The following is a 25,970-nucleotide window of genomic DNA, read 5'->3' on the forward strand; positions in this document are numbered from 1 at the left end:
TGAAAAACAGGGTGCTTTAGCATATCATTTATTTATAAGAACTCCTAATTATTGTTTCCCTTGTAACATCATAGTGACTGAGCTTTCCTTGCCTAAGGGCTATAGCATACTTAATCGAAATAGAATTTGGCATGCTCACGCACTCAATTGTATATACAGCTGAAGGCAAATGTCAGTGTAGTGACATCTGTTCATGAAATTCCACTTTAGTCAAAGTGTCTAGGTCACAGTGGGAGGAGACAATAGGAAGGGAATACTAATGCAAAATCCAAACCACTTAAACAATCACACAGTCATGTGACATTATTGGTAAATTGCAGGAGTTTGAAGCAGAATTAGTTTTGTTTGTAAAACCATTTTACCTCTGTGAACATGCCAAATTCAATTTTGTTTAAAATATACTGACAGCTTAATTGTCCAGCTGTTTCCTTAGATGGCAATCATTTAACATGAGATCACTATTTGTTCCTTCCCTGCAAATTTAATTTTGTTTAGAAACTGTTTTTCTCTAAAGCAGGAACATTTCATAAGTGAAAGACTTTGTTCTTAGTGTGAGAATTGTTGATTCTAGTTGTATTCATTTTTAAGGACTTGATGTTTGGGTTTCTGGGCTTCACTGTTAATGAATAGTGCTGCATGACTATGACAAAAGAAACTGCTGTTATTTATTATTATGATTGTGATTCTTGATTAGAGCTTGTGGAGTTAGGTACATAGTAAGGTGCATAGCTGCCTCTGAGAATGCATGTGTCTGGAGAGCAGGTGGCCTACTGAGTCACAGATTGCTCTTAGAACACATGGGACAACTGTGATTGGTCAGCACGCTCTCAGTACAGTCAGTGCTATTTTTCAGTGTTGTTGTTGTTGTTGTTTTTAAATAACACCACTCTTTTTGCTTTTAGCATTTATAGCTAGAACCATTGAACATACAACTGGTGTACTGTAACAAACAATACCTTCATTGGGTCCTTTCAGGTCATTGCAGATATCAGAATTTCAGTATTGATTAAAATAAATGATCATGTACCACTGTTATTGGATGACCCAAGTGCAGGGTTACTTCCAGTTAAGTGGCATCACTAATCTCTTCAACTGTTTTTCAGCAAAGAGTACAAAACAGTCAGATTTCCTTTGTTTGTGGATTTCATCTTGTAGAAAATGTTAAATATTACTACTATTTTGAATCTTCTTTCCACTTCTGTCATCAATGCATTAAAACAGCCCAGTTTCAGAAATTAAGGGTCATTGGTAAGTATAGTAGTTTTTAGATTTTTAGAATCCAGCAGAGCTGTTTTAAAAATGTTTAGGTTTGTTATGCCGTTGTATTTGTTTTGACTAATGAATCCACTTTTCAGATATCAACCATCTCTGACTGTCTGGCTGAGAGAGTGGTGAATATACCAGCTCAAATTACTTGTTTTGGCGTGTGGCTTTGGTTGCGACCAAAGTGGGCTTGAATTGTCAGATAAATTCCCCCAACAATCTTAACACCGTTTTAAACATTGGAATTACAGAATGCAGGTGGTCCATGTCAAGTCATAGTCAATAAATGGGAGACCCATCAGCAGCCTCGATCATTGAGCCCCTCAGGTATATGAATCTGGAATAGTATTTCAATGTGCTGCAGGCCCCCACCCTCCCACAGTCTTATTCATTCACTACACAGTAGTCATAACCACTCATTAATCAGATTGGCTCAGTTCACTGGTTCAGCTGATGCTATTATTTTCTTTTTGTTCTCCAGGACAGGAAAAAAATGGACTTTTAATAGCATTAAGGGATCAATACGTAGAAACTATAACATCCACTATGCTGTCATCTCCTATAGTCGAACACTTAACGGTGTCATGGTTGTAGAATCATTGGGCTGTTTGCCTGGGCTTATGAGCTTCATTTTTGCATTCAGCTGTATTTAGTTTAGCTATCTGATACGATCCAAGACCATTTAAAAACCAATTTCTTTACCTTTTTGAATTTTTAATATTGGCGTTTTTTTTTTTTTTTTAATTTTAGTTTATTTTTTTTTAAGGTGTTAATGACCACTATATTTTCATTATGTTTTTATTTTTAATAGACAGTTTTGTTAGTTTTTTTAATGCATTTCTATGCTGCTTATTTCGGTGGTTCAAAAACGTTCTGCTAAAGGTAGGCGCATGCTGTTCTTTTATGAACTGCATGCTAGAGTTGTTTGTTTCTTCAAGGTGTTGTCCATCTGCACCATGTAATTATTAACCATGGTCCCTTTATTAACACACACTACTCTGAGTCTTGAAAAATGCATTTAGAATAACTGCAACCAGAGGCTTTAAGTTTTAACCCACATAACATGTACATACAGTATAAGCACAGTATACAGTATGCCAGTTTATAGTGTTGTTTATTGCTCAGTGGAAATTACAAATCTGTAGCTAGTACGGAGCATTCAGTAAAAAAATATTTCTGTGTTGTGGATTAATTATCAATAAAATGTTCCTTAATGTTTCATTGAAAAGTCAAATGCATCAATTAATCCATAAAACTGACAGGTGTTAAATGTGGTATTACTCTGTTCTGGTGAACTCTCTTTTGTAAATGTGCAGTGTAGACATGGAAACAACAATAACAACACTAGTTTTGTCTTACAGTGTCAGACATTGAGATTACTGATGGGCAGTTTGGGTTTCATGGTAAGTTCTTAAATAAAAGTCAAAACAAGAATAAGTGATTTGTCTCCTTGTGGTTGGCTGGTTTTCTTTGTCATGTCATGATCAGTCAGTGCAGTTTTTTCACTCTTTTGAACAAAATAATTTGTTTCACAATTGTTTTAATGGGTTCCGTCTGTGTTGCCTAAATATTTTTTTTAAAATCGCCTTGCAGATGATGTTGAATGTGTGGACTCTGGCTGGTTGACATGTCAGACAGAAATCCGACTCCGTCTCCATTACTCTGAGAAGCCTCCTGTGAATATAACCAAAAAGAAATTCAAGAAATCTCGCTTCAGGTATTAATCTTTCACATAGTGACAGTCTTGGATGATTTTGCTAAAAGTCTTTTGAGTGCAAGTAGAACATCACTGTATGAAGTATATATTTCTAAGTCCATTATTGGAAATCATAGATTGAAGTTAATGCTGGAAGGTTTTGAAGAGGAAGATGATGAGGAGAGCCTTTCATCCTGGCACAAGATGACCACCACGTTAGAGATTAGTATGATCAGCGATAGCGGTTATAAGTCTCGCCACTCCCAGCCAGAATGTGGCTATGCCCTGGAGCCGACGCAGTGGACTGAGTACAGCATTCACACAATGGACCCTGATAACCTGGAGCTCATCTTTGAGTTCTTTGAGGTATTTGTTTTCATCTCACGGGCCTCCTCTAGAGCCTGTTCATTTTATCAAATTCTAAAATTTCTAAAATTCTGAAACGACTAAGAAAATTCTAAAATGAATAAGACTAAGAAAATTGAGGGTGGGGAAAAATATTTCTTTAAAGGTGTGTATGTGTAATTTCTCAATGAAGCTCCTATATGAGGGATCAAGGACAAGCACTGGTATCAGGTGTGCTGTTATGTGACATGTTGCGACCCATGTTTGTCTTTTAGGAGGACCTGAGTGAAAAGGTTGTTCAGGGTGATGTTCATCCGGGCCATGTTGGTGCTGCATGTCTCTTGTCTTCCACCTTTGTAGAGAGCGGAAAAGATAATGGTGTGGTCACTCTTCCCATCATGAGCAGAAACTCTAGACAGACCATCGGTAAAGTCAGAGGTATGCTCAATAAATACTCAGTAAATAGAGAACATCCGTCTAATTAAAGTGACTTCTGCAGGGTCACAGCACAGTGATGGGTTTTCTTATTTAAAAACACCAAATGCCATATGTGGATTGGTGATTCGCTAAGGAATCCATTCTTTTAGGACATTAAGGCTTGTCATAGACTTTGCCCAATGCTTTAGAACACTCCTACGAACTAATGTGAACTAATCACATAAATCTATTTGCCCAGCACATGGCTGTAATGTGTTGACACTGTCATTTATGACCTTTACTATAGATTTGACCAACAGACACAACCTGCTGGCACATTTGCTTATGTCAGTATATTAATGTGTTGCTATGGAAATATAAAGGCATGCTTGCACAATCCATAATACTAGGAGCAGGTCAGCAGGCCCCATGTACAGCGTTTAAGTAAATATACAGTACCAGTCAAAATTTGGATGTAGCTGACTGTTTTTCATAAACTTAAATGCATTGTAATCTAATGCTTTATGCATAAGTTTGTTTCTAACACAAATATGAATGATGAAAGTTGATACTGTATATTAATTGATTTATTAATCAATAATGTGTGTGCATATATATATATAAATGCCCCTCAGCAAAGAGTTATTTCGAACTTTAGTCCCCTGCCCTACAAGTGCTCAGAGTATGTGACAATGTTTTCAAGACTGATGGAACTGTGAACGAGGCATGGTTGGGATTTCAAAAACTGCCTGCATTGTGGGGTTTTCTTGTGCAAGAATATCAAGAGTATACCAAGAATGGTGTAATCAAGGAAACCATCCAGTGACCTTTCAAACGGCTCATTGATGAAAGGGGTAAAAGGAGGATTCTGACGAACAGATGATAAACAGTCAAGCAGACTGCAGCTGAATACAATGCAGCTGCTCCAACTAACATGTCTGAATGAACAGATCGTCCTTTCACAGATGGGCTATAACATCATCACCAGTTTGAGTGCCATTGCTGTCTAAGGGAAACAACGACAAGACTCCAGGGAGCAAAAGAGCACAAATATTGGATCACTGAGCAGAGGCAAAAAAATGTCATGTGAATTCAGATTTCTTTTGCACCATGCTAATGGGAGGGTCAGAATTTGGTGCAAGCAGCATGAATCCTGTCAGGTGTAAACTGGATTGTGTAAGTGTAAAGGGGTGCAAATGGATTGATTCCAGGAAGAGAATCTCTGGGACAAGGTAGAACAGGCTGTTCGGAGCATGTGAATACCTCCCATCTAATTTGTGGCAGCTACAAGATGCTATTCTGTCTACATGGGCCAAAATTCCTGCAGAATGATTTTGATACCCAGTAGAATCTGTGTCGCAACAAATTCCTGTGGTTCTGAAGGCCAAAGGATGTCCCATGTGCTACTAGATGGGTGTCTCTAATAAAGTTCCCTTTCAGTGTATGTTTTATCATTGTTTTGATACATTCAGTATTTTCTAGAATGTAGAAATGAAAGTAAAAATAAGTGAATAGTAAAAGTAAATCAATATAAAAGTAAATAGTAAAAGTAGAGTAGTTGTGTCCAAATCTTTGGCTGGTTCTATACCTCTTAACAGTCATTTATGCAGGGGTTTTATGTTCCTGAATACGAACAAAATGAATATGCTGTTGTGCGATTTTCAGTGGATTACCTGGTTATCCGGCCCATCCAGGGCTTTGAGTGCGACATGCGGCAGTCCTTCACTAAGTACTGGCAGAAGAGAAGTGCTCTGGATGTGGGTCACAGGGGAGCAGGAAGCACACACGTTGCCAAGTGAGCCTGAACTTCATGCACTCAGCCTGCAATTCTGCCCGCTCGAAGTATTCCAAGCCTGCTTCACAATCTACACATGTTGCTGTCAAGGACAAAATTTCATGCAGTCTGCAAATAGCAAGGCTCTGTTTGAGGCTCGTAGTGATTAAGTTCAACGCGGTCATTAATGGACCCTGTGAGTGCCTCTGAACTCTTTGACCTTGCTGGAATTGCCAGCAGGAGAGGATTGCCACTATGCCTTCCCTTAGAGGAAGTAAAATGGGGAACAAGTGCTTAGATTTCATATGCATGTATTAAAACGAGCACAGTGTTGTTCTGTCCAAGTTACATTTTTTTCTGTTTCAGACATCACAAGATCAGGGAAAACACAATTGCCTCATTTCTAAGTGCTGCCAATTACGTAAGGGTAGATTATGTAAATCACTTGCATACATTCATTTAATTCATGTTTTCCTCTAATTGATATCTAAAATGCACTGTTTGTGATTGCAGGGAGCTGCATATGTGGAGTTTGATGTTCATCTCTCAAAAGACTTGGTGCCAATCGTATATCATGATCTCACATGCTGTATTTCCACTAAGAAGGTGACCAACTTTACATTGCTGAAATCTTACCACTCTCTGCCTGATAGTCTTGTTTTATTTTCAGTAACTGACTGATTCGTAGCTATTCCTTAACCCTTTTTTTCTCAGTTCATGTTTGTTTTGGATCAGATTACAGATCTCAAGGCAGGGAAGCTATTATTTGAGTCATTTTAAGTGTGTGTTATAAACAGTAGTAAGTGTGCTGATAGTGCCTTCAACCCCTTATTTCCTGGTACATGACCTTCAGAAAAATGACAAGCATTCTATGGTGTTGTTCGAAGTTCCTGTCAAGGATCTGACCTTTGACCAGCTTCAGCTTCTTAAGGTAAATATTTCATTTAAGGTGATTGATTTATTTAGCTTCTCTATTGCCCTCTCCCTTAGGGCAGTGCACTAATAAAAAAATGGTCATGTGGAATTCATGTTCAGCATGAGACATGGGATGTATGACATTGGCTAAATATGATTTTGTTTTTTGTTTCTGTCTCTGTCACAGCTAGCTCACACTACAGCTATGAAAGTACATGATCATAAAGGTATGTCCCATCCACTAAGCTCATGGATGAACAGAGTGTTTAATGGATGTGTATAAGAGACATCTCGGATTACATGTAACTTATTTGTACATTCTTCCTTAGACTTGATGGATGAGGAGGAGTATATAGATGAACACCAGCCCTTTCCATCGCTTTCTCAGGTATTCACCAAAATCTGTTTACCCTTGTACCCATCACCGCCACCAGACAAGTGTGCTGGAGGCACAAGTCGGAAAGGCCATTTTAAACCCTTTAATAGCTGTAATTAATGTTTTTATTCTAGATCTTTCAGGCTGTTCCAGATTGCGTGGGATTTAATATAGAGCTAAAATGGATATCCCAGATGAAGGTTGGCCTTCTCGTGCAAACATTGTGCATGAGCTATAATGTATCGCTGCTTGTGTCATATGCCCTTCACTGTTTCTCTCCTCTGGACCAGGATGGCTCCTGGGATGCAAACCTGTCCACTTATTTCAACATGAACCAGTTCCTAGACGTCATACTTACGTGTGTGCTCAAGAATGCTGGGAAGAGACGGATCGTGTTCTCTTGTTTTGATCCTGATGTGTGTGCAATGTAAGAACACCATGGCAACAGAAAAGCACCCCACAGGTGCTACGTTACTGCACTCCATGACATATTTTATTTCTCAGGATTTAAATCTGAAACGGCGTAGTAAAGTTAATGGCATTTACAAATCAGCCAAGTAACTTTGACAAGGGTGGTTTTCCTGTCTGTGCTGTTTTAGGGTGCGGAGGAAGCAGAACAAATACCCCATACTGTTCCTGACGCAGGGTGTGTCGGACGTCTATCCAGAGCTGATGGATATCCGTTGTAAGACCACACAGATTGCCATGAGCTTTGCTCAGAGCGAGGATATCCTGGTGAGCGGGGTCTGAACACATGCAGCCGTTCTTCTCACATGCAGCCGTTCCGCTCGCTCCACTGCAGCACACTTCTGCACATTTAACACTCCTGATAAAATGGATGCCAAATACTCAGCTGCACTTCTTCCATCGGTAAATGTGACCCAAAATGCCGTGAGTCAGAGCTGTAAGGTAAATTAAGAGCTATTGCCACTATACTGAATCTGAAATTTCCAACTTGTTGCTAAGTTTTAATGTAAGCTGTTGCAGTTGTAAAGGCACATGCATCCGAGAGTGCATACAATGTTTATTCATTGTATTTAAATGGAAACATATTCTGGAAACCCATGTTAACATTTGTTCAAAACAAATTGGCTGCGCATATGAACCCTGTCCTAATTAAAACATGGGCCATAGAGTGGCATTTCTAATACTAAAGTCGTATTCCTAATGTGACAAGTGGGAAAGTAGCATAGCCTTGTTCCTGCTCACAGGGTATCAGTGCTCACACGGAGGACCTGCTGCGTAACATGGACAGCATTAAGGAGGCCCAATCCAAAGGCCTGGTTGTCTTCTGCTGGGGAGATGACAACAATGAGCATGCGAACAGGAGGCGGCTCAGGGAGCATGGCATCGATGGCCTTATTTATGACAGGTGAGCTCTGACGAGATGCTTCTTTTGTATCAAGTTTTATATTATCTAGAATGTAGTCTGACTACTATCCATTGTAAAAGAGATGTTTATTTATGTCTTCGTTTATTTATTTGAGGAAATGTTACTGAGTAGTCTTAGCCTCAGTGGTAGAAGTGTCATTTTGTGCATCTGTACATTTCTGTTCTGAGTGGTTGGTCAGGAAGTACAGCATGCAGCAGCAGCTTTGTGCATTCCCATGGCCCTCACATCAGACCTGTCACCCAGAGTAAAGGTTCATGTGATCTGTGCTGTTGTCCACTTATGCAACACGGAACAGCTTTGTGTGTGTGTGTGTGTGTGTGTGTGTGTGTGTGTGTGTGTGTGTGTATGCATTTTCTGTTCGAGTACTCGGTCATACTTACTTTTTTTTTTTTTTACGTCCCAAACTTCCTTCTCTGTCTGCGGGTTCCACACTCTTCCTATCTTTCACTCCCACTCCCTCATTGTTCTGAATTTGTACACATACTCTGTCATAGTTATCATTATGTAAAAATGCTCTGTCGTCTACATCTCTGTGTCCTATATTAGTTGGGGATTTGATATCCTGTTATCAAGTAAAGGTTGACTATTCATGGAAGACTCCCAAAAGCTTGAATCATTTGCTTTATTTTTGCTGCAACTTGTAGAATCCTTTTGTCACTGGTGTATATAGTAATCATGTGTTAAATTATTTTAGTCATATTAAGCACAAAGGATGTTATGTGAAACCTTTTCATTGAGGGACAGTAGTTATATTATAGCTAATTAGGTGAAATAATTTGTTACACTTTTTGCACACATTACCCCTTTTGCATCTCACTCTCTCAAGTCATAAAACCTATGTGGTCATAACTTTGCCTTTTTCTTTCAGAATTTGTGAATGCTTGGTGCCAAATATCAGTGCTTCAGCTACCTCAGATGCCAGTAATGTCTGCCGGGTTCTGGATTGCGTTTGGTTTAGGTCCTGGTTGCTGCCTGAACTTGCTCACTGACTCGCACGGTTACAGCAGTGTAGCACTTTGTGACAATGATGTTGAAGGCAGTCAAAATAGTAATTTAATGGGTCAGAACCATGGAATCAAGCTCTCTGGTGATTCTGGGAACAATTACCATACATCTAATAACTAAATTCCTGGGCACTTCTTCCAGTGTTCAACTGCCTGTTGCATCATTCTGAGATCTATCTTAGTCTACCTGATTTAAGTCACATCATGCTTGTGGGATTTTGTTGTGCTGGTTTTTTTTGTTTGTTTGTTTTATTTCTCCCAGCATTATACAGCTTTCACCACAACAGTGTTACTTTATACTCAACCACAAAGGTTTTTAATATATATAGTTTTTTGCATGGTTGATTTATTCTCTAAACTATTATCAGTAGCCATTTAGTTTGTGAATGAGTAGCTGCTTTGACTCCTACTCCAGCATGGCATTGAAACTTATTTTCTCAAGCTATAGTCTCCCTCCTGGAGTAGCCTATAGCTGGACATTGCTCCTATAGCTGGACAATGCGTTACTACACCCCTTTGCCATTGTGTAACCCTGGTGGTTAAACCTGCAATTGAACTAGAATGCAGATCTTGTTTAAAAAAAAAAAAAGAAGAAGTCTATTGACTGTTTATGTAACTACCACATTTACAGACACCAGTTTATGAGGTATGAAATCACTGCCTCACTGGTTACCAAAGTACAGCTTTCTAATGGTAGTCGACTTCCATAACTAATACTTTCTTTAGTAATATAAAGCACATTTGCATTACTGACCATGGTAACCATTAAGCCATTAATCTTTGCATTGTTTATATATTTTTGTTCTCAGTAAAGTGTGCAGGGTGAATTTTTCTCCTTAAGCACAGTCTATCGAAGTAGATATTTAACAGTATAATTTAGCAATATGCTGTTCTACTTGTAATATCTGATTCTGCATTTGTGGGTATTGCACGAATGTAAGCATTTACATCTAAAAGGAGACACATAATAATGATGCTTCAACACATTTTAAACCAACCATTATTTTGTTTTCAATTAAAAGCTTTGTATGATTCCATCCCTAGCTAGCTTGCCTGTGAAATTTTCCCTTAGCTTATTTCCCACTGAATAAAAAGTCTTTGAGACTTTTTCATATTCTGCTTCTGAGCAGCTGACCTCTGAAATCACGTTTCTTTTCTCTGACCAGAATTGGTGAGGACCAGATCGAACAACCCAACATCTTCAAAGTAGAGGAGAAGGTGTCCCTCAAGGAGGTGATCCCAGAAGAGACGCTGAAGAGTTGCGCCTGCTCCACCTACAGCATTCCCTGCTCCTCTGTGCCCTGCTCGGGCAAGGCCCAGGTGGACAGGGGCGAGTCGGACTCTGGCCTCAGCTCATCCTAAAACCACAACTGGCAAGCCACCTTCTCAGAACCTTTTGCCAATCTTTCCATAAAACAGCACAAACCATACACACACTCCTGATCTGTTTGTTGTTGTTGTTGTTTGATTTTTTTAAATATAATAATAGCAGTGTTTTGGCCAAAAGAAGACGGATATAATGGCATAAGCTTTAAGGTTTGAAAAGGTAAAAAGACTTTCATAAATTTAAGAAACTTGATATACTTAGGCCTTCATATGATCATTTTCAGCTTCATGTTGCTGAGATGCTGTATATTTAAGTTTTTTTTAATTAAGTATAGTAACATTGTGATTATTTTTGTATTTCTTTACTGTAATACCACATTAATAATCATGGTTGCCATAATCATTTAATCTTAAACTTTCATTTTCACCTTCACTTCAATAATTTAATTATTATAAATGAATGGTTACCTGAAGTCCCCTGTCTGAATGCATATCAGTGCAATAAATTTAAATGTTGATCACATTTGAAGTAAGAAGCAGAATAATACATTTTGGGTCACACAAGATTAAATTAAGACTGTTGCTGCAGTGCAGTGCGGAATACTTTGGAACACACTGGGTAGACTGATTCTGATGCTTCTACACTGTAAACCTTTACATGTGATCTGCATGTCTGTGCTTTAAATGTTCTGTTTAAGTGGGAGGTAGGAGAGTCTTAACTTTTCTCCCATTCTGTAGAACAATGGAGCCATGCATGTGTAACATTTGCTGCATACAGCAGTGCCGCATACACTCGATTATAATCTCATCATTCACCATGGGTATTTCTCATCACCATAATCACATCTGAGAACACAAGACTGAAAACGTTAAAATAAAGTTATTTAAAGAATGCTACTTATCCCGCTTTAGTTTTTCTTAATTATTTTTTATTACTAATAAGATACGGCATGTAGGTCTACGAGGTTTCACGCTATTTGACAGTAAGAATAATTAAAACACAATGTGAGGTACCAATCTTTATAATTAATGTTCAATTAAAGTTCTTCAGTTTCCTAAGTTAAAAGTATGTATAGGTGTCTGCGACAAAGGCAAAAAACACCAAGCTGGCAACATGTCTGTTCTATAGTTTCGTCACTTTTTTGGTGGGTGTAATTGAAGGAGGTAAAAAAAGAAACCAAAGTGCTTCCTTCCTCCTTTAGCTTACATGGCTTCCAGAAAAATTAACAAACATCTTTCATGTATTTTCTGTTTAGAGTATTATTATTCTTTTTTGGCTTATTCATTCTTCATCCTTTTTAAATCATGACTAAAATACATGATTTAATGTTGGTGTTGTAGTTAAATATTATCTATAAAGCTTTTGTGATTATTTATTCTTTTCATTTATTCATTTCATCTTTCAAGCTTTTCCAGTTCAGGCCCACGACTGTGATGTGCTTTACGTGGGAAATCATGTGCTGCTATCTGCTGTACAATAAAGTAATTACATCCATCCATCGTTAATCTTAGTAAAAATCATATACACTCATTCCATTTTATACATATTATTCTTCAGAGCAATTGAGATTTAGGATTGAAAACCCACCGTATCATGATTGTTCTGTTTCTGTAATTGCTATATTGATTTTATTTAAACTAATTGCACTACGGCCAAATGTAATGCATATTAAATTGATATTAAATATGTATAATTTCCCAACATATCACATTAACTTTTCTTGCACAATAACTATAATATTACGTAATTTATTTTTTATTCGCTTGTTTTATTTATTTATCGTGTTTTTATGGGATATGAAGTACGTAATGTTTTGTGGAATACTAGTAAGTGGATGGCGATTGTGTTTTCTGAGAACTGCAAGTCCCATGATGACTTTCTCTGTGGGGTCTACGCCTACGTAAAATAAAACCATAGACAGTAATCCCGTGTTACTGTAGCGCTACATAGTGGGTCAGGGAGGGCTGCAGAACATTACATTTCTATCTTTATTACTTTGCTTATTCTGTGAGAATGGACAATTCCGGCAAGGAAAAAGAGGCAATTCAACTCATCGCTGAAGCCGACAAGAAAGTGAAATCCTCTGGGTCTTTCTTAGGAGGAATGTTTGGGTAAGATTAGCTGGGCTACATATTTTTAGCTAACTAACGCTAGCTAACTAGTTCGTGGTCTGGTCGATCAATCGTTTTGTCATGTTTTACCGTTTTAATCTCGTAACGCCTGTCTATCTCGCTAAACATATTAGATTTATGTTAATTGTTTAGGCTTTTTCGTAGCATGTCTTCCTATCAACACCTCAGACCATGTAGCTTGTCATCGATTCAGGTGGTTTTGTTCAGTGTGTTGATGAAACTGCTGCAAGCTAATGCGGTGTCGTGAGCAGACTGCTGTATCGTGGGAGGCTTTGCCAGGTGGCCAATAGAAAAAATAAATGTAACGTTATATTGACGTGTGTCTTGGCTGCTTATAGCAGCATAAACGTTGTGTCTGTCGTTATTGATACCTGAGCACCCAAGATAATTCGTAGCATAGGGAATAATTATTGAAATAGGACATCATTAGTGGTTTCGCTTTACCATCCGTCATCTGGCGAGCTATTTTTAACGCTAACTACAGAGGTTAGCTAACGCGCTTGTTTTCCGTGTTTTTGTATCTCTGTTGCAGTATTGGTGCAGTTTCGCCGCGTAGCAGTGCAACCTGACAACGTAGTTTACGCTGCATATCGATTCTAACAGATGAACTGTGCCGTTATCTATCATAAATATATGTTGGCTATGTTTTTAACCTAGCATCTAAAAGATGACTTCATCGCAAGGCCCCATGTAAACTCATTGGTATCTTTCAAGCCTAAGCATTTTGGCTGTTGTGTCCATTTCATTTACATTTCAACGCCAATGTGCAATGTGAATTCGCTTAAATGTTTGCTAATTAACAGGTACATATTATCGATCCATTATAAAATACATTAATAAAATACATTTGTCATTTTGTCAGCTGACATTTCACTTTCCTTGTCCCAAAAAGAAAATGCAAACGTCACTGCAAAAGCATTGTCCGCTTTTCCAGTTTCCTAGGACGTTTCTCAAAACTACACGTAAAGTAATGTAAATTGATTAAACCAATAACAAAGAAAAAAAAAACTATTTCGCTTTTAAAGGAGGGAGTCATTTTTACCACCATAAATGAGCAAACAATAATACATAATCACTTTTATATTTACATATTTCTATGAAGTGCAGCTCAGAATGAGATTGGGTTATAGACCCGAATGAACCAGTTTATACTCTATAGAGGGGGTCCCCTATATGGAGGCAGCTGTTTAAAATAGTGTACAGAATCTCTGACCTATCCAAACTACTATAAGTCAGTATAAAAGCTGTTTTATAATAACAAATCCCTGGAATAAATTACTTATTGCTCCTTTTAAAACTTCATTTTGATAGTTTGTGTTCACCTTAATGGAAAGCAATGCCAGAGTGAATTTTATTTACAGTGTGTGTTTTATCATTTGAAAAGTTGTATTGTTTGTACTTTTAATATTTAATATTTTGTATTCAAAAGCACGCCAGTAGTGTTCCTACTGAATATGCAGTTCCTGGGTTTTTTTTAGCCACCAGTAGGTTATATTTCCAACAATCCAAACAAATTTTACATTAGCTTGTGGTTATTTGGTCTATTTAAATTTCAAATTTTAAAATCCTAGTGTAATGAACTCCATATTATTTGTACTACACTACAGATCTATAAAAATATATTAAAACTCACAGCTGGTTTGATTAGTGAAGCTTGTGATGACCTTAAAATCAACCTATTTGCATCTTCCCAAGCGTCTATGAATTTAGGAATAACTGACCAGCAAGCATAGTCAAAAATGTTTAAACCACATGCAGTTCTTAAAAACCTTTTTTTGTAATGCAAGAAAAAGCTACAAATCCAACCATTTCTTTTTTTATAGATTAAAAAATATATATGATTATAATAAATCTAGAAATGTTTGCTTTGCTTTGTTTTTGGACTGTGTAACATCTGTTATGCTTTTCAGCGGGAATCACAAGGTGGAAGAGGCCTGTGAGATGTATGCCAGGGCAGCCAACATGTTCAAGATGGCCAAAAACTGGAGTGGTGGGTAGAATTAACTCACTTATTACATAGAATTCTCATGTAAGTGGTGCATAATGTAAGTGAAGGCATATTTGCCATAAAATTTACAAATGCCTTGAATGTTCAGCAATAAGAAGCCTTGTGCTGTTTCCAGCTCTTGTGTTGTTTGAGCACATGCCTTTTTGGTCTCTAGCTGCAGGGAATGCATTTTGCCAAGCTGCCAGACTGCATATGCAGCTCCAGAACAAACATGATGCAGCCACCAGCTTTGTTGATGCTGGAAATGCATTCAAGAAGGCTGATCCACAGGGTATGTGCAAATGAGTCCTTTGTTCATGGTTGTCCATTTTGGATTCTTTGTACATTTGCTCAAAAGGTAAATTCTACATAAATCCCTATGCAGTCGCTAAAATGTGCAGTTGGAATATGAGTATATTAGAAAGTGGTATGATAGTACAAGGTGACTATAAATAATAACACCCCATTCACAGCACTTGTACATTTTTTTCTGAGCCAACCCCCAGAGCTAAACTCTCTTGCCTCCCACAGAAGAATTGAAACATTAGGTTAAAACTAATGTATTACTGCAGTTGTCATGTGTCTAAATTGAGAGCATAAAAATAACAAATAGCACAAATTAGTGCTATTTGTTCTTGATTCTAAACATTAAAGGTCACACATTTAAATGTACCAAAACTTTTATTTGCATTTTGAATGGAACACCCCCTTTTTTTGGTCTGTTTGATCCATGTCCTGTGTGTTTAATATTTTGGCTTCTCGCTTTGAACTCCTAACTTGTTTTCCATCTGACTACTTGCTTTTTTTTCTTAATGCATACGATAGAGGCTATCAACTGCTTAAATGCAGCCATCGATATTTACACAGACATGGTAAGGGGAAGGTATACTTACCTTTTCAGTTCAGATGAATGACTGATTTGGATCAACTTGTGAGCTTAGACATGGCACTTACTGTTTGTGCCTGAGCTGCTTTTCATGTTATAAATTTGGTGCATTCTACAGTTAGTACCATGTAAAGATTTTATTGTGTGTTTTGCTTTAAAGCCTTCTAGATATGGTACATTTAATGTAAAATGGTTGACTTTTAGGTAACATGTTGGCCTTCTGTTATCCACTCAGGGTCGATTTACTATTGCTGCCAAACACCACATTACAATTGCTGAAGTATATGAGTCAGAGCTGGTGGACATTGAGAAGGTACAGTACTTTGGTCATAATGCTCATAATAATTCTCCTTACAGGTTATTTCTTTGCAGTTATTCCTTATGAATTTATTTTTAAATGTAACATATAAGCAGTAAATATAAATGGCTTCAGTGATGGAAGAATTTTAATGGGTAAATTGACAAATACAATATTAATTTTTCTTTATTTGATTTTCTTTTAGGCAATTGCACATTATGAACAGGCTGCAGACTATTACAAAGGCGAGGAATCTAACAGGTCAGTTGATAAGGCAGTGACCTATAACTGATAGACTTGGTTTACATTTTTCAACAAATACTTTTACAGAAGACAATGTTTTGTCTTTAACTAGATTAGATTTATTAAACACTTTTGTCTGGCTATGTTGTTATTGTATATGGTAGCTCGGCAAACAAGTGTCTTCTGAAGGTTGCTTCATATAGCGCCCAGCTGGAACAGTATCAGAAGGCCATTGAGATATATGAGCAGGTAGTGAATTTATGGCTCCTAAAAATGTTTACTGAAATAAATAGGTTATATCACAGCTTATGGGTTCTTATCTCAATGTGTTTAGGTTGGAACAAACACCATGGACAACCCTTTACTGAAATACAGTGCCAAAGAATATTTCTTCAAAGCCTCTTTATGTCATTTCATTGTGGATGAGCTGAATGCAAAGGTCAGTCTATGTATCAAAGACTCATTAACTTTCAGGAAAACACATTATTTTTCATGGATTTGACTTGTGTTCATTTTCTTTTACTTTTTTTTTTTTAATTGCAGCTTGCTGTTGAGAAGTATGAGGAAATGTTCCCAGCATTTTCAGATTCAAGAGAGTGCAAACTTCTGAAGGTCTGTAACCCCTATTTCCAAGAGGACATTTGTGTTTAATAATATGATTGCTTTGCTTAACTCTCATGAACTTCTTCCTTTCAGAAACTCCTGGAGGCACATGAGGAGCAGAATGCAGAGGCTTTCACAGACGCGGTCAGACTTCTCTCATCTCAATCAGTCTTTATAGATAGCAGTGATGAAAGAGTTCTGAGGATACATGGATTTCTGCTTTTCCCCAGATTGCAATGCATCAACCATAGCTGAGTCCAAAACTGCATACTAGTGTTGTCATAGACATATCAGTTTTGAGATGCTATGTGAATGATCTTGGCTTTGTTTTGGTGTTGACATGATTTGTAATCAGTTTTTTCATGGGTAAGAAGGACTCGTAAATTGTTAATGAAAGTAACTGCATACATGCCTCCATCTGAGGTCAATGGACTGAATTTTATTCTGCCATTATTGAATGTCCGCACCATGTTAAAACAGAATAAACCAGTGCCTAACATAACATTAGCTAGTAATGAAAAATAAAGGGTTTGTCTGTTTATACTGCATGTTTATCAGATGCTATTACAATTATCTTTATTAGTTTATTTTTGCCTAATAGCACACTTCTGACAATGCTCTTAAACAGTACAACTCTATACTTTAAACATTAGCTAACATTTTATTACACATTAGAACCTTTTATCAAGATGAACTGAAAAATATTAGGCATGCATTGTAAGCTTCAAGTTTTCCCTCGACCGCCAGCAAATGTTACTAATCCAAGTTAATGATATTCATTAGTGTTGCAGTGGCAAAACATTTGAATTTGAATGTAAATTACAAACAAACAATGCTTTGCTTCTTTTTATTTTTATATTATGAAAAAGTCTCAGATTTGTCTTGGTTTCTCCCTCACCCTGTCTGTCTTGACTCAGACTCGACTACTTGACTTCGACTTCACTAATGGGCATTAGCACATGCTACCATACTAAAGAGTACACCAGATAGTATGCTAACATTAGCAGTCCATTCATTAGAGTAAAGGTGTAATACAGTTTTGGACACTGGAGGAATGGAGACAACATTTTTTCCTAATAGAGCACAGGACCTGCCAAATTTGGAAATTTTCACCTTTTCCCAGCTCAACACTTTCATCACTGAGATTAACTTGTAGCTACCATATACCTTTTTTCAGTTAGACAAATATACCAGACAACTTCCTGGTTTTATAGCTCAGAATTCAGCCTCCATTAGATTATATAATGTGATAATGTATTGTGGACATTTTGTTTCTTCCTACACTAGGTGAAGGAGTTTGACTCAATTTCACGTCTTGACCAGTGGCTGACCACCATGCTTCTGCGCATCAAGAAAACTATTCAGGGTGATGAAGGGGACTTAAAGTGAGATGTGGAGTTGAGGGGAAACCGTTCAAGGCATGCAAACCTCTCCCCAGTGCATATCATTTCATTTTTGTGCAATGACCAATTTCAGGTTTCCCACTACAGTATGTCAGATTTATTGCTGCAGCATTTATAGAGATTATATAAAGCTATATTACATTGGTTTTCAGATATTTTTAACATATATTTAGCTTTTAAACATTAGACCTGGTTGGGACTGATGAATGTCAGGCTCCCTGTTTTTATAATTAACATGTTTTTCATGGATACTCAGTGGTAGATAAGTATAGAATAAAGGATGAACCAGGCACCTGAGAACTCTTTGTTGGTCCCCCTGGTTAACTAATTACTGGAGTTTGGTTTGCTAGTGCTGCATGACACACACAGATGTATTTGTTGTGTCAGACAAGTGGATACATTGTCCTTTTATGTAGATTTTGCCATTTTATTTGTTTGAGCGTTTCCCCAATTCATTTATGTAATTTACAACCAACAAACTTCTCTCAGTACCTCTACATATACAGGCAGGTGGGCCTTATGTCCAACTACATTATGTGCACTGAGAGTTCAACACGTCTCATCACGTTTATCATGGCGCTCCAGTGAAAGGAGTGAGCGGTTGTCTGTGGCAGCACTGCTGGTACTGTGTCCAGGGATCTAAGCCAGAATTGAACTTGTGTTCATAGAGAAATTTTAATTTACATTGTCTACACAGTGTAATAATAGTGGAATATTAGAGTTGTCACTTCCTTATCAATCTTTATTTATTAATCCCTAAATTATTTTTTTGTGATGAGATTTCTTTACATTATGAAATATTTTAACTTTGTTTCTGTCTCTGCTTGCAGTAAGTGGTTTGCAGATTCAACACCAAGTATTTATACATTTGAAGGAAAACACTTGTTGCTTCTTGTTTGCCAGCATGTTCAAACAATGAAGAGTTTGTGAATTCTCTGTATACCTTGTGTCAGTGTGTTACGTGTTGTGTTGTGAATTCATAGATCATGCAGCACTTAAGCTTGTGCACTCTCCATCGTAGTCTTTAGCAGTGCATGTCACTGTGGGTTAGTGTTGTTTAATGTTCAGTATCTCAGTGGGTCTGCGATTTTTAAAAAGCCATCAGAAGAGCTACATGCTTATTCTTTCTGACCGAGTAGTTGACCTCTTGTCAAATGTCTGTATGAATGTACAGAAATAAATGACCAATATTTAAAAAAATAAAACTTTGTTGAAATATGCCAGTTACATTTTTGTTAAAGCTTTATTTTAATATAGAATAATGGTAGACAAAGTCACAACTGAATCTCATCAATTTTACTTCAGGATTTGTGACTTTTTAAAAGGACAATACATGATACTGAGGTGTGACGTTGAATTAACCCAACACATATGTAACAAAAAGGAGTAAAAAAAAAAAAAAAAGACAGCTTTTGCGACAACAAACTCACAAGGACATCTTTAAGCCAACCAGTTTGATGCTCATGGACTGTTCAATAAATAATTTAGATTTTGTCTATCATTCTTACTGTGCAAAATAAATGTCCAGTCTGTCAAAACCTTCCACTGAACAAGATTTTAACAAGCAAGGAGAAACCTTTTCTTGTTAGTTTAAATCAAGTCAATTCCAAGGAATATACTGGTTCTTTGACGGTTCTTTCTAATAAAAGCATAGTTATAATTTATACTTTCAAGTAGGGAAAAAACAAATATCTTACTGATATGGTGTAGAAAACATGAAACTGTCCCCCTATTTAAAAAAGCATTACTTACTCCACACTTAAATCTCCTGTACAGATTTCCATTTCCTCAACTGTTTCTGTAGTCTGCACATGCTCAGCTATTTCCTGTGGGGAATCTGAATTTGGTGCCTGCTGTGCTTGTTCCACTACTGATTGTGGAGTTATACATTCAGTAGATGTAGACAAAGTGTCTACTTCAGTTTGAGCCAAAATGGCCTCTGTGACTGTTGCTGGGGTGGACACTGGAGCCAAGATGGTGTCTGAAACGGTGGCTGATTTAGTGAGTGGGACTGAGTCAGATAACGGTGTTGAGCCAGACATGGAATGTGTAACAGAAATAGGAAAGGAGAAAGGGACAGTAACAGGAATGCCAACGGTGGAACTATCCAGAGCAATTACACTGGTACCATCAGCAGTGACAAGGGGTTGCAGTTGTGTATCTTCTGTCTGGATAACTGTTAGGCTTCCCAGTGCTCCATGGCTGACCAGGGTTATGGTGCCAGGGCTAGCCCAGTCTCCAGAGATGGTCATTGGCTCTCCTGGCACTGCCACTATCCCCTGAGCCTTTGCCTCGCTCTGTTTCTCCCCTGTTTGCGGTTCACCTGCATTTGCCATTGCCTTCTCCTTTTTCAGAGAAGAGCCTTTGGGTTTCTTGACACGACCCTCTACATTGCCCTCCAGCACAACCAGATAGTTCTTCCAAGGGGTGTCTTTGTCATGTGTCTGTAAATTATATTTAGGGTAGATTAAACTATTATTTCACAACATAAAAGGGAGGGGGAGGAGCTCATGAGTGGGAGAGGCGAGTTCCATGTTACTTTGCATTTAAACCATATCCCATATCTTATTTAAAAAGTGCGCAAACATAGTTAATGAACAGTCTTTTGTATGTTACGAATGATTATGTATTATGTATTGTCTCTTTAGCTGTGGGCTACTCACCATGGTGTGTCGGCGGACAGTAGACTTGTCTGTAAAGGTTCGACCACACATGCTGCACATGTACGGCTTCTCTCCTGTGTGGATTCTTTGATGCCTCTGAAGGGCATTGAGCTGGGTGAACTGCTTAGCACAGTCCTTACAGTGGTAGGGCCTTTCACCTAAAAAGATTGGGGCAGGAAAGCAGAATTGAGGAACGATTCAAAAGAGAACCTTATTTATGCATTCCTGAGGTAAGATAGTTTTTCAGTTGAAGCTGAAAATACCTGTGTGTATTTTCATATGTTGATGGAGTGAGTTCCTTTGCGCAAATGCTCTTCCACAGTTATCACACTTGTAAGGCTTAAAACCAGAGTGGATTCTAGCATGGTGTTTCAGATATTCTTTAGATGCAAAGCTTTTCCCACAGTTCTCACACATAAAGGGTTTTTCACCTGTGAAGAGAAACATCATAAGTAAACAATGATTTCTGTAAAGCACTGTGCTTTTGGAATAAATCATTAATGCAGTCACCTGTGTGGCATCTCTTGTGGTAAGACAGCATGTGGTTCTGAGTAAATCTGGCATCGCACATGTCACAAGCAAAAGGCTTCTCACCAGTGTGGATCCTGTGAAGCACATAAACCACGCAGTGAAAGTACTATAGAACTGAGGTCACAAATTATACGCCCTCTGGGACTTCCTAAGTCCCACTCACCTCTGATGCGTCTTCAACGCAGAGCTCTGGGAGAACCTGGCTCCACACTCGTCGCAGCTGTATGGCTTGTCCCCTGTGTGGGTCCTCTCGTGCAGGGTGAGGGCTGTTTTGGAGCTCAGGGATTTCCCACAGACAGGGCAGTAGTGGCGCTCTGTACCACCCTCGTGCACCTGCCGCCTGTGTCGAGTTACATCCTTCTTGCGCTTGAAGGCCTTCCCACACACGTCACAGGGGAAGAGGCGTTCGTCGCTGTGCACGTGCCGCTCGTGGATCTTAAGGTTACAGCGGTTGGCAAAGGTTTGCTGGCAGGTGTCGCAGCGGTAGGTTGTGTCTGTCTGGATGCCGTGGCTAATTCTCCCGTGCTTTAGGTAGCTCTTTTCATAGCGGAATGAGCGGAAGCATTTGTCACAGTCAAACTTCGCACCACCTGCCTTGTTTTGCTTTTCACCATCATCATCTTCTTCCATGGTTTCTGATGGTATGAAGTCGGGGTCCCGAGGTTCTTCTTCAGACGCATCATGGCAGTAAGCGTAAGCCGACTCAGACCCGCTGTCAGTAAGAGCCTCATCCTCGGGTAAAGTCTGATCACCAGCATTCATTGATTCTGTTTCACACATCTCTGACACCTGTGATGCATCTTCTTGTGCTGCTTTTAATCTGTCTTGACATAAAGAGCTGGTACAAGCTTGAGTTTGAGGTCGTCCTCTGCTGTCATGTTTTTTCTTGCTGAAGTCCACAAAGACTCTGCGACCTGCCAACCTGCTGCTGCTTCTCCTGCTCTGGAACTCCCGTTTTTTCTCACTCTCAGTGTCCAGTGCTTTGAGTGGGAGTTTTAACTTTTTTCTCAGACCTATTGCTTTCTTTGTGGACTTTTTCTGCTTCCCCCTTTTCACATTTACACAAGTTTCAACTTTACTAGTACTTTCTGAATCATGCTCCAAAAGCTTAGCATCACAAGCTTCTACTAAGTATTGGCAATCAAGCAACTTTGCCATCTGTGATATGTTGTGAAGATAGCTCTTTTCCACTTCCATTTTTCCAGAATACACATATTCTACAAATTTGGTAAAGGCCCTTGGTGGAATTTCACTCAAACATATTTTCTTCACTTGTTCATTTGTTAAGAGGAGGGTCCGGAAATAGCCACTGGATGCAGCGAGTACTATTTGGTGGGCCTCAAATTCTTCCAGCTCCCCTTGGAAATCTACTTGCACTATGAGGTCACACAGATTTCTCTCGGCTCTTAATTTCCACATTGCCTCAAGCAAATTCTCGTGATAACAGCCAGATATTAGCTGAACCACTTGATCTTTCATCGTTATTTCCCTTCTGAAACTGTAAAACACAAACAAAAAATTGAGGTGATCACAGGTTGGATAGCTGTTCCTAAATTCACTTTCCTGACCATAATAACCTTATAATACTACACTCTTACAACCATATTACAAGCAATCAGACCTCAGTGAAACGAGCAGTGAGTTTTATTCTCTAAACGCACATTTATCCTTTCCCAGTGGACATTCCTGCATGTTCAGTCTTACTCGGTGAGGAAATACAGACTAGCTAGCTAATAGCAGAAATTGAATCACTTTATTAGCTTAGCTAACAGGTTGGGGCCTTGTTTATTGTTGTCCCGCGATCTTGTATCAGCAGGTCCATTTCACAGTCTTAATGTTCTGAATGTCTGACTTTTAGACGACGCTTTGTCATCTTAACCAGTTCCTCACCGGAGCAGCTAGCTAATTTAGGCCACACTAACGCAGCATCTAAGATGACACAAACTCTTTCTAGCTAGACAACTTGCTTAGCTTGCTAGTTATCTGAAAATGTTTTGTTTATAGTTGTATACACATTTATTTGTAGCATTAAGCACCTCCCTTGGTAAGTCACTAGTCGGTTGCAAACGGAAACCTTTATATTTCTGAACATTAAAGCAACTAACTAACCTAGCTAGCTAGCTAGCACAGCTATAAAAACATGACCAAAATAACAGGTTGGCTGGTTAGCTAGCCATGGCTAATAGCTTAGCTTTAGCAAGCTATGACTTTGGAAGAAGACCGAAAATAAGAGCTAGGTTAGCCAACCAAACACGTTAACTGTGCAAGTTGCTACAACTTTGTAGGACCTGTTTAGTGCAGGCTGTACGCAATGCACTGAATGGAGGGTTTACATAGTTATTGGAAATGTCTTACCGTAAGCTCGGTAAAATGGCAGCCCTTTACAAATGAAGAGCCATATAAAAGTATTTCCTGTAGAAATTGCACCCAGTGCTCAGGCGGCCATATTGGAAGTGGATCAAAGGAATTGGAAGTGTCACAGAACCTCAGCGGGGAAAAGTCAGCTGTTTGTATCCTTACATTGTTATTTTTACAAGGCAGATGGATTACCGACATTCACACTGAGGTTTAGCTTGATTGATAAAGTATTCCCATGTTTTGGTGATAATGGACTTGCATTTTTTATGCTATCCTTTGCATAATTTTACAGATTTTAGTAGCTAACATGTAACAGGTTGAACATGTTTAAACAAACAAACAAATCAATTAAATAAACCTGTGCAATTGCATTTAGAAGTAGTCGAATCCTGAAGACTTTGTGCCTGAAATTGAAATTAGTGCTTGGTATAAATACTGTAGTTGTTTGGTTTTGTTTGATTGGTTGGTTGGTTTTACTTTTTTTGCCATATTACTTCATATTGCTTCTTATTGCTTGGTCAGGCATAACGCTAATCATTACAATACAACTGCGGTACGGTTAGTTAATAATGAATTTCCTTCTCAGTCCTAAATAAATTAGTGAAATTAAATAATGTCTATCTGTGTCCACCTGAGGTCAGTGTTGCACACAAATGACTCACTAATTAGGCCTCCAGAATGAGTAAGAAAAGTACAGGTAGGATGCTAGCCCAAGCGTGCTCAGTGAAGGCAGATGGTAGTGCGTTTTAGCTTGGCATGGACCTGCTATCACTTGTTGGGCCATGAGTCACCCCGTGCAGTGAGAAACTAGGGATGTCACTGGATGCCACATATCTGAATAGAAAGGTTTTTTGGTTTTTTTTTAGACATTTACGAATTTACACACATCTTTTTTAGAAGACAAAAAACATACAAATGTAAATATTATGTGAGCCAAAGTGTTCTAAGCAAAGCAGTCATCCGGAATTTACTTCAGAATGTGTTTTCAAGGCAAATTTTGAAAAGATTTTATATGCTGCATTATGACATTCCCCGGTTTCACTTTCAGCAACAATGATGCCATGCACACACCTTTCTGCCTTTGTTATTTATGATCTCTGGAATGAGAAAAAGACGAGATTTCTTAAATAACTATTTCAGGGCATGTTGGATCTTGCAAATCAGCTGCAAGTTTGGCGCTTCCCAGTGCTGATCTCTTGTGGCTGCTATTGCAAGTGGTTCAGCTCTTGTTTCTTCAGGCTCCAGCAGGGGGCTGCTGGACCTTCCGGGCCCTTTTTATTGACGTAGGAAATCCATACGCCTTACATTTCGCTTAATGAGTTCTGCAAGTGCACTGCTCCTTCCTGTGACTCATTCTGCACTTGTGTGGACCGGAGGCTGTGGTTTTCCATTTACCACTGGACCCCAGCCACGGTGTCTGCGAGTCTGCATTGCTGTAACCCTGCACGCTTTTAGGCGAGCCAGCAAATAAGACTGCCCTCCTGCTCAAACCAATGGGACTACATTTCCTCTGCTTTGTGCCACAAATCGGCTAGAAGTGTTGTTTCGCAACAGACAAAAATGGACAAGAACTATGCTAAAGTCATGATGCCTCTCCAAGTATGACTGAATTCAGAGCTATTCTATGCAGACTACCCACAAAAACCAGCACACTGTCAGCGATAATCACTTTGGATGAAGGAGGACTCTTGCTGTAATGGCTGACCACGTGCAGAATTACAACATGCTGGAGACCCTTGGAGGACTAATAAAAACTTTATTTCAAAGGGACATAGATGAAGTGACTGATAAAAGGCCAGTGTGATGCAGCCCTTAAGGTGCAAGCAGTCAAAGGCATGAAACATTACAACAGTCAAGTGTGTGAGGTTTACAGCAGAGTTTGCTTTCTATGTGCTGTCTCACAACACTGCATTAAGAATCAATACAAATATTACAGGTGGTGTAATTATGAGCTGCAAATGAAGCAGTGAATGTTCATTTAAGGCAAAAGCAGAATGACCCCAAGGTCTGGAAATACGGAAAGTATTTGCATAGAAGTTGAGAAAATGCCACCACACAACTAAACAAGCAATTGTGGGAAATGTTCAGTGGTTATGAGCTTGAGTCACAGTGGATGGTTAAGTTCTGGTGCATTTTGGGACTTTGTCCTCAAATGACCAACCGTGGAGTTGAGTTCACTTCGAGCTGTTGGATTGCGGTGACTTGCAAAGCAATAGAACTGAATGCTGCGCCAGGTCTCAAATTCAACCACACTGTTAATAGCATTCCAATCAAACTTCCATCCAAGCCAATGTTCCTCTCCAGTGGTTGTTTTATTTTTACTTTATTCTTTATTTATTTATTCTTTCTTTATTTT

The 25,970-nt window shown here is 38.6% G+C and overlaps 3 protein-coding genes across 10 annotated transcripts in view; 2 read left to right on the top strand and 1 right to left on the bottom strand.

The window, feature by feature from the left end:
* gpcpd1 (glycerophosphocholine phosphodiesterase 1) overlaps positions 1–12,004 on the top strand; it is a 14,886-nt gene extending 2,882 nt beyond the window's left edge. For 3 of the 7 annotated variants that reach the window (XM_027030160.2, XM_027030316.2, XM_027030242.2), the window contains exons 5-22: positions 1,356–1,391; positions 1,515–1,590; positions 2,625–2,666; positions 2,857–2,980; positions 3,097–3,325; positions 3,580–3,742; positions 5,387–5,516; positions 5,862–5,916; positions 6,009–6,101; positions 6,349–6,426; positions 6,598–6,637; positions 6,740–6,798; positions 6,921–6,986; positions 7,077–7,213; positions 7,386–7,521; positions 7,998–8,158; positions 9,048–9,137; positions 10,350–12,004. In XM_027030160.2, the coding sequence (XP_026885961.2) occupies positions 1,356–1,391; positions 1,515–1,590; positions 2,625–2,666; positions 2,857–2,980; positions 3,097–3,325; positions 3,580–3,742; positions 5,387–5,516; positions 5,862–5,916; positions 6,009–6,101; positions 6,349–6,426; positions 6,598–6,637; positions 6,740–6,798; positions 6,921–6,986; positions 7,077–7,213; positions 7,386–7,521; positions 7,998–8,158; positions 9,048–9,137; positions 10,350–10,545 (1,911 nt within the window). In that variant the 3' untranslated portion in view covers positions 10,546–12,004. The remainder of the gene's footprint in view (positions 1–1,355; positions 1,392–1,514; positions 1,591–2,624; positions 2,667–2,856; positions 2,981–3,096; positions 3,326–3,579; positions 3,743–5,386; positions 5,517–5,861; positions 5,917–6,008; positions 6,102–6,348; positions 6,427–6,597; positions 6,638–6,739; positions 6,799–6,920; positions 6,987–7,076; positions 7,214–7,385; positions 7,522–7,997; positions 8,159–9,047; positions 9,138–10,349) is intronic. The other 4 variants (XM_027030628.2, XM_027030399.2, XM_027030475.2 and 1 more) reach the window with 4 other exon arrangements.
* A 417-nt stretch (positions 12,005–12,421) lies between these two features.
* On the top strand, positions 12,422–19,281 carry napbb (N-ethylmaleimide-sensitive factor attachment protein, beta b). 2 transcript variants are annotated; one of them, XM_027032149.2, is made up of 11 exons: positions 12,422–12,621; positions 14,553–14,632; positions 14,805–14,921; positions 15,455–15,501; positions 15,751–15,828; positions 16,019–16,074; positions 16,221–16,305; positions 16,391–16,495; positions 16,600–16,668; positions 16,753–16,803; positions 17,947–19,281. In XM_027032149.2, exons 1-11 carry the CDS (start codon positions 12,524–12,526, stop codon positions 18,046–18,048), a joined length of 888 nt encoding a protein of 295 aa, XP_026887950.1. In that variant the 5' UTR covers positions 12,422–12,523; the 3' UTR covers positions 18,049–19,281. The 2 variants fall into 2 exon arrangements, with proteins under 2 accessions (XP_026887950.1, XP_026888026.1); XM_027032225.2 differs by lacking the exon at positions 15,455–15,501 and having other exon boundaries at positions 12,531–12,621.
* Positions 19,282–19,286: 5 nt separating this feature from the next.
* gzf1 (GDNF-inducible zinc finger protein 1) lies at positions 19,287–24,794 on the bottom strand. Its single transcript, XM_027029492.2, has 6 exons — positions 23,612–24,794; positions 21,420–22,754; positions 21,236–21,330; positions 20,989–21,156; positions 20,726–20,883; positions 19,287–20,506 (listed from the first exon to the last, which is right to left on the bottom strand). The coding sequence occupies exons 2-6, from the start codon at positions 22,733–22,735 to the stop codon at positions 19,811–19,813; spliced, it is 2,433 nt and encodes an 810-aa protein (XP_026885293.2). The 5' UTR covers positions 22,736–22,754; positions 23,612–24,794; the 3' UTR covers positions 19,287–19,810.
* Between the last annotated feature and the right edge of the window lie 1,176 nt (positions 24,795–25,970).

Source organism: Electrophorus electricus, chromosome 3 (assembly GCF_013358815.1).
Source record: "Electrophorus electricus isolate fEleEle1 chromosome 3, fEleEle1.pri, whole genome shotgun sequence".
NCBI lineage: Eukaryota > Metazoa > Chordata > Actinopteri > Gymnotiformes > Gymnotidae > Electrophorus > Electrophorus electricus.

What these genes read in the sequence shown, in the direction of transcription:
- napbb (XM_027032149.2), top strand. Translation starts at nt 12,524, where the DNA reads ATGGACAATTCCGGCAAGGAAAAAGAGGCAATTCAACTCATCGCTGAA. An exon ending in AGCTGGTGGACATTGAGAAG is followed by an intron (nt 15,829 to 16,018) that starts GTACAGTACTTT and finishes ATTTTCTTTTAG; the next exon opens with GCAATTGCACATTATGAACA. An exon ending in TGGATGAGCTGAATGCAAAG is followed by an intron (nt 16,496 to 16,599) that starts GTCAGTCTATGT and finishes TTTTAATTGCAG; the next exon opens with CTTGCTGTTGAGAAGTATGA.
- gzf1 (XM_027029492.2), bottom strand. Translation starts at nt 22,735, where the DNA reads ATGAAAGATCAAGTGGTTCAGCTAATATCTGGCTGTTATCACGAGAAT. An exon ending in GCGTTGAAGACGCATCAGAG is followed by an intron (nt 21,331 to 21,419) that starts GTGAGTGGGACT and finishes TGTGCTTCACAG; the next exon opens with GATCCACACTGGTGAGAAGC. An exon ending in CCACAAGAGATGCCACACAG is followed by an intron (nt 21,157 to 21,235) that starts GTGACTGCATTA and finishes TTCTCTTCACAG; the next exon opens with GTGAAAAACCCTTTATGTGT.